Source organism: Telopea speciosissima, chromosome 1 (genome assembly GCF_018873765.1).
Source record: "Telopea speciosissima isolate NSW1024214 ecotype Mountain lineage chromosome 1, Tspe_v1, whole genome shotgun sequence".
NCBI lineage: Eukaryota > Viridiplantae > Streptophyta > Magnoliopsida > Proteales > Proteaceae > Telopea > Telopea speciosissima.
In genome coordinates this window covers 4,180,024-4,191,046 of record NC_057916.1, presented here as the reverse complement: position 1 = coordinate 4,191,046, position 11,023 = coordinate 4,180,024, and the positions used below count along the sequence as shown (strand labels likewise).

The 11,023-nt window shown below is 40.2% G+C and overlaps 1 protein-coding gene across 1 annotated transcript; it reads right to left on the bottom strand.

Moving 5' to 3' along the window:
- Positions 1–846: 846 nt before the first annotated feature.
- LOC122649160 (glycosyltransferase BC10-like) lies at positions 847–10,001 on the bottom strand. Its single transcript, XM_043842533.1, has 2 exons — positions 8,632–10,001; positions 847–1,500 (listed from the first exon to the last, which is right to left on the bottom strand). The coding sequence occupies exons 1-2, from the start codon at positions 9,202–9,204 to the stop codon at positions 859–861; spliced, it is 1,215 nt and encodes a 404-aa protein (XP_043698468.1). The 5' UTR covers positions 9,205–10,001; the 3' UTR covers positions 847–858.
- Between the last annotated feature and the right edge of the window lie 1,022 nt (positions 10,002–11,023).

Sequence of the window (11,023 nt, the reverse complement as noted above, 5' to 3'; positions counted from 1 at the left end):
GACCTTGAGATCTATTTATCCACAAAATCTCTACCCCATCTGACCTACCGTGTAGCAGAAGTGCAGAACAAGTGTGCAGTTATACAACACAAATATTAGTCAAGTATAACCTGTAATTAGAACTCCGCAAAATGTACGAACCCCGAACCAGAATACTCCTCATAATCTGCAGCGAACAGAACAATCAACAATACATTTGAACTTGCTTATTCCACCAAAACTCGGACGGGGGTTGTCCAAATTATCAGACAATCATAGCAAGAAATGATTTTAGGATTCAAAAATAAGGTAAATGGCAAACCCCGGGTTGAGCAAGGCATGGATATTATTTATCAAACCCAGACAAGGTGTCAACCAACTCAGGAACTAAGTCCCCGGTTCAGATAAAATAACCAAACCGCAGATGTACCCGCATGTTACTCAAATACAGATGGTGTATTATCCAGCATATAAGATGACATAAATTTAATTTAGCAGGATGGAAGTGTTGCATCATTAAGAACTGGATCCAGCTAAGTAACTAGTTCATAAATTGCTTTATCAAAAAAAAAAAACTAGTTCATAAATTGGCCAACCTGATCCACCCGGCCTGATCTTAAAACTTGGGTTTGGATTGGATCGGTTTGATCCCAAAATAGGGAAGGTACTCAAAGTAGGCAGACTTTGGAAAACCCCAACTAGTGATTCGGCCTGCTTGAGTGCAGATTTGGGGAGTTTCTCTCCTAATCAAAATTTAATCCGATAACAATCTTCTCCACTGTGAAGAACCAGAAATCCACACATCATAGGAAGAATGATAACCAGAAGTGAAAATAGGTGGAAATAAAACTGGAAAAGAATAAGATCTTAACACCAAATTCAAAATTTCATTACTGTTGAGCTGATGTTAAGCAAGGGCATCAATGCACTGGGCGCAAACTTCCTCGCAAAGAGGTAACAAACAGATGTCTGCTTGGAATTATAAAAACAAGTTGTTCCATTATTCCTTATAGATTGTATAAACCCTTCTGTAATATCATACCTTCCGTAGCTAGCAGGATGAGGGCCCCCTCTCGACCAGTCCACCCAAGTCACACTCCGGTTTGCATTCATTTGTCCATGGAACATGTTTATGTAAGTCGGTAGATAATGCTCGTCAGGGTAGCAAGAAGGCTTACAATATTTGCAGAAGAGAGAATAATACTGACTGTCTGAGATTATGCTTACAGCTAGATAGCGGTTCATTTCAAACCACTGGGATCCTTTCCTCCATTGAGCGAGCTTAATGTCAGGAAACAAATGGCGGCTGTAACGACCACGTCCATAGCGTGTTGGGTCATCATAAGCATCAACAAAGCTATGTGAAGAGCCAATAAGGTATTCATAAACAGTGGTGAAGTCATATATTGGAATGCAACTCTCAGAAAGTAGAATAAACCGCTCATTTGAGAAGTCAAGAAGGGCATTGGCAAGAAGACGCCTCTCTCCATCCGTCAATGTTGCTGTTCCCCATTGGACATCCTAGAGGCAGATAGGGAGAAGAAAGATGAAAATTACCGGTCAGTTTAGAGCTTCAAAAAAAATTTACTTTATTAAGAAAAATAAGAGAACAACTAAAAGGCATCAAACATGTGCACAGAGAAGGAAGATGAACAGAACTCATACTCCAAAAAGCACCCAATATTAGTACAACATTTGGCATTCAATCCCATTTCATATTTATATACTTATACATAGGGGGGACCCACCTTCCTATTTCCTTCCATGCCCGCATGGCCAATCTCACACAAATAGGGGCAATCTTCAAAAAGAAAATAATAATTGCTCTCTACATTGTTACCCAAAACAAGACACCACACTTAACAATCGTCTACCTAAATCCACTTGCAATATCAAACCCTTCCAAGAAGAAAAGAAACAAGAGAACATATGCTGAAACTTTCCAATTTACAGATATTCTTCATATTTTCTTTTGAGAATTTTATCATCCTTTTACTCCATTTTCTATGCCTGTTGAGACACTAACATTATAATCCCTTCACAATGCAGATAAAGAACCTATAATCGGCCTAAATGCTCTTCACAAGATATCCAGAAAGGGTTATTACCTCCCCCTTTCCTTTCTTGCCCTGCCTAGTGACTTCAGCACACATTGGTCTCTACTCAGAGGACAAGGTTCAAGTTTTCGGTTTCGACTGGGATTTTGACCCTGGTCAAAACCAAAATATGCCCACCAAAATGGCACCGAAATATGGTCCATATCAGTTTTAAAAAAAAAACAAAACATTGAAGACCCCTCTAGGATACTATGACTTGAAAAGATCCGAGTGTTGCAGAAAAAGTTACAGGAAAACCATTCTAGGATACCAAAACCGAGCCAAAGAGACTTTTTAACACCTAAAAACAAGACCACAAGAGAAAATAATGACCCTACAACTTTCACCTCTCCCTCTCCCCCACCCCAACACCCGCACAACCACCCCCCCCCCCCAAAAAAAAAAACAAAAAATCCTTCTAATCAATAAGATTACTAATTTGCCCACTTAAAGTGGTCAAGGGGACAAGGATTTTAAACTCGAGTTTCAGTCTCGTTTCAACCTGACGGAAGTCCGAAATTTTGGCCCAAATGGCTGAAATTTCACCAAAGCAGTGCATTTTTTGCCTGCGAGTTTAGGTTGGCCATTTCGAGGGGCAAACAGCTATATTAAACTCCGATACTGTGGGGAAACCTTATTTTATCCTATTTAAACATTTATAAACCTTTATATTACAAGAAAAATCACACAAAGTGGTAGTTTGGATTTGCACCTTTGGTTGGCAGTTTACGCCAAACCTATTATATACCTTGTGTAATATTGCCTATTCTATACATTATTTTATTACTAAAAGGCAGAAAAAGTAAGTAAAACAAGTAAATTATGCACCATGAATGAAGAAATATAATATTGATTAATTATGAAATAGTACAAAGTACATGAAACATAGACTCATAGAGACCCAAATCCAAACTCCCAAGTCCCAACAATACAATACTATGTGGTGATACATGAGTCCAAAATGGACCCCCTCAGGCCATCCTAATGGTTAACACCATATAGAGTTATGAGGAGGATTGAGGCCACTCATGGACTGATGGTGCTGACGGCAATTTCCCTCTGACTGTACAACAAATGCAAGCCACATCATAGTGTGCTGGAAGAAACGTGGCTTTTTCTTTTTCTCCCAGCACCGTATTCCATCAGTGTGTAGAGATGAGGAGGAAAAATCAGGCCAGAATGTGGGTTTTCCTTCTTGCAGAAAAAAAGGGCGAAACATGCGAAATAGCTCAAGTTCGGTCGAAATTTCGAGCACGCACATTTGAAACAGGGTATTATGATACCCTGTTGAACCGTATCACTGAAACAATCCGATATAGGATCAAAATTTCGACCGAAACATTGTTGATTATCTTATTTGTATGGTATTTTGACTCAGAGACTTTGAAATTTCGGCAATATTTCACACAGTTTTTGAACTGTACAAGGGGGTGTAGCCCATCTGGGGGAAAACATGAACTTGAGTCCAATGATAGCTGGCCCAACCATAAGTCTCAAAGTTGAGGGCCCACCAAGACTGAGAATCCCATCAGATGAGAATGCAGACCACCAGATTTAAAAGGGCTTCAAGCCCATGGGACAGCAGGTCAAGCATAGAAATGCACATCTCCTCCACAGGTTTAACAGTACAAGCTTCCCAAAAATTGGGGTCAAAGTTGGAGCGTAAATGAGAGCCTGCTCTTCTTCAAACACCCAGTACTTACATCATGAGACAGGCTGGCCTACTGTGATCAACTCTACCAGGCCCCAATGTAGAACCTAGAGCAGATTCTGATGGTGACTGTGATTGCAATCGGGTACATACAGGTCAGCCCGAGTCAGAATTCGCACGATGCTGCATGGATTGTACCTTAAGATCCCCATCCTGATGGTATGTTGACCGAATATCTCAACCAGATCATTCCCTCATTATATTGTCCCCCCAACCATGCAGTTGGAGTGCGGTGGGGGCAGCAACAACAACAGAAGAATTACTGACTTTGACCTTTAGAGTATTTGGAACTCCATAAGCATCCCACAGCTTCTAAATACTCCCAGCGGAGAGTGTTTTCGTCTGTTTTGGTATGTCTATTGCCACAAAGATTGCATACCACCATGTATGCAGGAGAATCCCAAGAACCTTAACCCAGCTTCTAAATACTCCCAGCGGAGAGTGCTTTCGTCTGTTTTGATATGTCTATTGCCACAAAGATTGAATACCACCATGTATGCAGGAGAATCCCAAGAACCATAACCCATTTCTTGCCCCTCTAAACGCCCTCATGTATCCAAAAAAAAAAAAGTGCAGTGTCCAATCAGGCAATAGTTACAGGCTTTGGATGCATCTGCTTCCCAATTTTCTAACTTCAATCAACACGAAGACCACTGATGCACAGATAAAACACAGAATCGGGCTTATTTTAAAGAAAATAAGCCTTGGGTTGGGTTCTATACAAGTTGGGCCTTTGGTCCAATGAGCTTTTATTGTAATAGACCACTTTAATGGGCCTAAAATATGGGTAGAAAGCAGGAATACAAGATTTACTTTATTAGTTTAGTTAGAGACATTGTTTGGGTCAATTCCTAGTGAGTTTATGTTACCATATCAGTTCAGGAATGGTTTAGGCCTTCCCTTTTTTTAAGTTTAAGTCTGTTTTTAAGTCTTTCTATACAAGTTTGTAAAGGGCTACAGCCTTGTCACGAATATGATGAATAAAGTTTGGCTTTTGCCTTTGGTTCTATGGTGATTCAAAATGCTCCCTACTGTGGTGATTCAGAAACTCCCAGGTGGTGTGATTCAAAATGCTTTCAATACTGGAATGATCTCTTGCATTGTCTCAAAGATGAAAGAATGTATCTACATGTTTGATGTCTAGCAACTAACAATCTTATCTCTCGGACACTGTTCATTACAAGCCACTTTTGCATGCTCCTTTCTTGTTTCCTTCGATTTCAATAAGATTCTCATTGTTTGAAATAGTTCCTCTTCCATCTCCAGTCACTAATCTCACTAGATTACCTAGCAATAGGGTTTTCCTCATTCTCCACTTCCAAAGCAGGGATTATTTAGTGCAGTGATTTTAGCTACATGATTAATGTTAACAGCCCTTAGAACTGAATGCTTGAGTGCCATAATCGATCACCCAACCCCTTTATTTATAATAACCAGAATTACAACTCATTCCTACTCAAAGTATGAATGCCCCCCTTACCTATTCCTATTAGGAATTCCCATTACAACTAAGAATCCCAAATAGAGATCGGTTAAGGGGCAAAAACACAGAAAAGGAAATAAAAATAAAAGATAAAACCAATAAAACCAAAGGACTAAATTACCCCTAGCCTATCTCAACACTCCCCCTCAAGTTGGAGCAAAGATGTCGATCATGCCCAACTTGACTAGATTGGGATGAAACAATTTCCCAGACAATCCCTTAATGAAGATATCAGCAAGTTGATCAGCGGATGTCACAAAGGGCATACAAATCAGCCCATCTTCTAACTTCTCCTTGATGAAATGCCTATCCACCTCAACATGTTTGGTACAATCATGCTGTACTGGGTTGTGTGCTATGCTGATTGCAGCCTTGTTGTCGCAGTACAACATCATAGGAAGACGAATAGGAACACCAAGATCTTGTAGCAAACCTTTAAGCCAGAGTAACTCACAAATACCTTGTGCCATAGCCCGAAACTCAGCTTCGGCACTAGAACGAGCAACTACATTTTGCTTCTTGCTACGCCATGTGACAAGATTTCCACCTACAAAGGAGCAATACCCAGAAATAGACTTGGGATCCGCAGAACCAGCCCAATCAGCATCAGTGTATGCTTCTATCCGTAGGTGACCATGTGCAGACAGAAGAATTCCTTTTCCAGGAGCTAACTTCACAGTGCAAGATACAAAGAACAGCCTCCATATGAGAAGAGTAGGTATCATGCATAAACTGACTCACAGTACTCACGGCGACAGCAATGTCAGGACGAGTGTGTGAGAGATAAATCAACTTCCCTACAAGTCTTTGGTACCGGCCTTTATCAACAGGCTCGCCCTCTTTTTCCTTGAGTCGAACAGTAGGATCCATAAGAATATTTGAAGGATAGCAGCCTAACAACCCGGTTTCAGTCACTAAGTCTAAGACATACTTCCTTTGGGAGAGAAAAATGCCCTTAGAAGATCTGGCCACTTCAATCCCAAGAAAGTATCGTAGTTTCCCTAGATCTTTAATCTCAAATTCTTGTCCAAGGAAGGTCTTCAACCGTCTGATCTCATCACCATCATTGCCAGTAACCACTATGTCATCAACGTAGACTATAAGAACAGTGAGTTTTTCACCAACCCTCTTTATAAAGAGTGTGTGATCAGCATTACTCTGCTTATAGCCCACAGAAATTATGGCCTTATGGAACCGGCCAAACCATGCTCGTGGTGACTGCTTCAGCCCATATAGTGCACGCTTCAACCTACACACTTTTCCTTGGTTTCTGTTACAAGAGAACCCTGGTGGAATGTCCATATACACCTCCTCATCCAGTATTCCATTTAGGAAGGCATTTTTTACATCTAGCTCTGATACCATGTTAACAGCCCTTAGAACTGAATGCTTGAGTGCCATAATCGATCACCCAGCCCCTTTATTTATAATAACCAGAATTACAACTCATTCCTATTTCTTATGCCTAATCAAAGTAGGAATGCCCCCCTTACCTATTCCTATTAGGAATTCCCATTACAACTAGGAATCCCAAATAGAGATCGGTTAAGGGGAAAAAACACAGAAAATGAAATAAAAATAAAAGATAAAACCAATAAAACCAAAGGACTAAATTACCCCTATCGGGTAATTTAGCCTATCTCAACAATTAATTTTTAGACCGTCCTAGCTTAGAATTTGAAATGAATTCAATGACCAGGGCACACCATAATACCACAAACGGGGACCAATTATACTCACAACAAGCAGTCACATTATGATTCTAGAAGGACAACTTTTTGATCACATGATTCAAAGTAACTTTGAATTAAAATAATACCATACTTAATTATTAAACTTTTCAGCTAGGGATGTCCACCAGAATTACTGATGAAGAACGCTGAACCTATAGACAGATTAATGGACAACAAGACACAGGACAGAATCACAGTGATATAGAAATAGAAGAAACGGGGCAGAACAAGAGAATTAAATAATTTGATAACCAGCACTTGGATGTGGCTAGAAATCAAATCGAATAAGGTTAAAGTACTGCTGGTTATGTATTCTGAAGATGGGGTTAATCCAATGGTTGGATCCCATGACACCCATGGTAGGAGGAGTAGCGCTTGCTCGAACTGATAGAACAGTGAAGGAGAAGAAGGAGAAAGAAGGGAGGATATGACTTGGATTCACCATCAAGCCTGCACTTATCTTCACCAAAAGCCTACCTAGGTTTTGCAACTGAGTCATCACAGCAGCATAGTCTCAAGAGAAGACAGATTTTCAATCATCAAAATCGTTAATAGGCAATGACCAAACTACAAAATTAGTAACCCTTCTATGCATGGTGTTACTTGGCTGCCAAGACATTTAGGAACTTCTAGAAAGAAGACCCCTTGCTTAGTAACCCTTCTATGCATGGTGTTACTTGGCTGCCAAGACATTTAGGAACTTCTAGAAAGAAGACCCCTTGCTACTACATAAATTAGAAACTTACAAAAATAAAAGGGACTCTTAGTTGCTACAACTTCTAATAACTAAGAACCTATTACAAAAATAGAAACTGAAACAAAATAGTAACTAGATAAGATTGTAGCAGCTCAACATAGCTGTCCTTGGAGGGACCCACACCAGCAGCTTCTAGAGATCTAAACCAGTCCATGCAAGGTCCACGCATGCTGGTTTAAGACTGGCCCAACTTAGGACCAGAAACTGTGGCTAAACTTATGACCCAGGTTCTGGCCTCAGACCTTAGCAAAGGTCTGCTGGCCCTTTTTCCTTTGTGTGTACACCCTTAGGTCTGCATCAATTATAATGATTCTTCTTAAAAAAATTATGCTTTAAATTCTAATTCTTACTTTTTCCCATGTTCTAAATTTCTGATTATAAATTTGTAGAAAATCCAAACCAAAAAAGTGACAGAAACCTATTCCACATTCACTTTGTAGGACACTTCTGTTTCTGAAATTTAGCAGAACTTTGTACGTAAGTTCCGTTGAATTCCAGATCAGAAATTTCACCAGTTGCAACTGCTCCCAACCATGTATCTTCCATTCAAAAGCGCTATTGTACTTTGATCTTCACATTACATTGTCTAAGTTTTATTTTATACCATGTATCTTCCATACAAATGTGCTATTGTGCTTTGATCTTCATATTACATTGTCTAAGTTTTATATTATTATTTACAACTAAAATATCCTTCTTACCATTACTGGAAACAACTCTAGCTTGGGAAAAACAGTGGCAATTTATAATAAAAAAAAAAAAACAGAAATCAAGGTGCTAATTCCAACATAAGAATTTCTCTGGCAAATGAAGCTATGATTCAATTCAGTGAAATGTATGTTTAAATGCCGCTGGAAGGAAAGAAGTAATACCTGACTTGGGATCTGGCGGCTATAGAAAGCAGATGTCTTCGAAACATTGAGCTCATACCCTGGCAGTGCATGAACATAAACTGAAAAGAGCCCTTCATGGCCATTGAAAAATTTTTCCCATAATGGCATAAGTGGCAGAGGTCCCCTTGTCAGAAACATGAAGGCAACCTTAGGCACTCGGTCGTATGGATAAGCATCTTTCTTTGGCATCATTGAAGCCCTCCAAAACAGCTCTTCATCTGTCATACTATGTGTCAAATGGCTAGGGTTGATAAAACTTTTTATGCTCAAACAATCTTCCTCCTCGCAATTATTTATGGTTAAGCAGCCTTCCTTCTCATGGGAAGGGACTGGAAAGTTATGTGGCGGAAAGAATAGCTCAGTATGTGAAGAAGTAAAGTGTCTAGAAACATGTGCACTTGCCGCCAACCCAAGAACAACGCCGGCCACAAATATAACCAAAAATGATACAAGCTTCACAATTCCAATCGACAAGTCCTTGCTTACATTCATATAATTCGAAAACCTGTCAACCTCTTCTTCGTCGACCCTACTTCTCGGCATGGCCTTCATCTCATTTCCACCATAAATTTCAAAAGTTATACCGTTCTTAAAACTTCTATTACTGATTGTCGTAAACCAAGAACCAAACCAATATCCTTCTTTTGTACTGGCTACAAAGTCAGCAACATCCAAGTAAACTAAACAATTTGCATCAAATGGAATCAGATTTCAAGCAGCATATAACGCAATCACAAAAGGCTACGCTATTGTAAATCAACTGAAATTCACAACTCATCAACGAAGTGAGAAACTTCAACTTGTTATCCATGCAACTATCATTGAACGAACCCCAAACTATATACAGAATCCCACTGGATTAAAAAGGTGATTACCAAATTCCACTCGGAAAATCACATAGCATCAAACCGCGGGAATCACCTCCAACAAATCTCTGACCTAGAGACTCCAGTTTCAGTATCTGATAAACCCCCTTTTCATTTGGGTGAAACAACAGAATCCACAATTCTCAAAAAACAGTAAACTCAACTCAAAGTCTCAGAGAACAGTAAATATCAATTATCGTTTATGCAGATACACAATTAAAACTAACTATTCGAACCCTATTGATGAAAATAAGAGCATCCCAAAAACCTTAGCACTTTCGGTAAAACCCTAGGCTTGCAGATCAAACTGAACGAAACAGCATATCGATCCTTCACCTCTGAAATAACATCTCTCTAGGTTGAAAGTCAATCGCGGAATCGGTTAACAGTCAAGCAAGCAGTTTCTCCACCAATCTAAGGGATCACTGAGGGAGTAGATCACGCCGGAACTCGTCTCAGCAAATCGAGATCTTCCGCAGCAGGAGAACTTAGAGATCAAAGGAAGAATCTCGTTAAATCAAGATTCCAGAGAGAGATGGGATTCAATCGAATTCTGATCAAAATGATCCGATAATGTTCAAGAGTCCTAGAAAATAAGAGATTATTTTAATCGGAAGCGAGCAGAGAAAAAAAATAACAAAATGTCGGAAAACGCATGTGTTTGCTTATATAAATGTCGCGTCGAATGCTGGTTTTGCAACGCTGAAGCGGCAACGGTTACCACGAAATAAACGGTCCTTCCAACAACGGAGAAGACTAAACCATTAGAACTAAGCTGACGTGGACTTCCAGCTCAGGTTAAGGATGAATGGGAGTTGACTTGCTAACCTACGCCGTGGGAGGACTCGATCGATGGCTTCAGCCATTCATTAGCAGTGCTCCATCAAGGCTCCATCAGGGCATCAATGTTATCCATTTTAAATCACTCTCATAGGGGAAAATTATCTCCTGTGATTTTTTGGCCGGTACAGTTTCCTAGTGTCTCTAATGAGAGGGGGGTGGATCCAAGTGTTCAGGCAAGGATGGAATGGTCATTGCGCCCCCCACTTGTTATAGGCACCAGGGGAACTGTACCAACCGCAGGGGATAAAGATCCCTCTCATAGGGTACACTTGTCCTCCTTCTCAAGTTGTGCCAAATTAATCTACCGGGGAGTGTGTATTAATCAAAGGACACCATCTTTCTAAAGGACAAATGTTCTCAATGGGGGAGTATGTGCGGAGCACCCACACTTAGAGGGGTAAAATGTTCTCAATGGGGGAGTATGTGCGGAGCACCCACACATTGAGGGGTAAAATGATCGCCCCACCCCCATGAAAAGCTGTAATCCCATTGGCCTTGTGCGCACGCAGATGTCACGCTCCCCCACAAAGAACTCTTATCCTCTTCTTTAATAATTGAAGATGGAACAGGTACCTATGCTGTCAGAGTGGGGATTCCTCTCCTAAAATATTGAACCATGGGTTTACATTAATATTCTCTCTCCTCATACAAACTATGGGTTT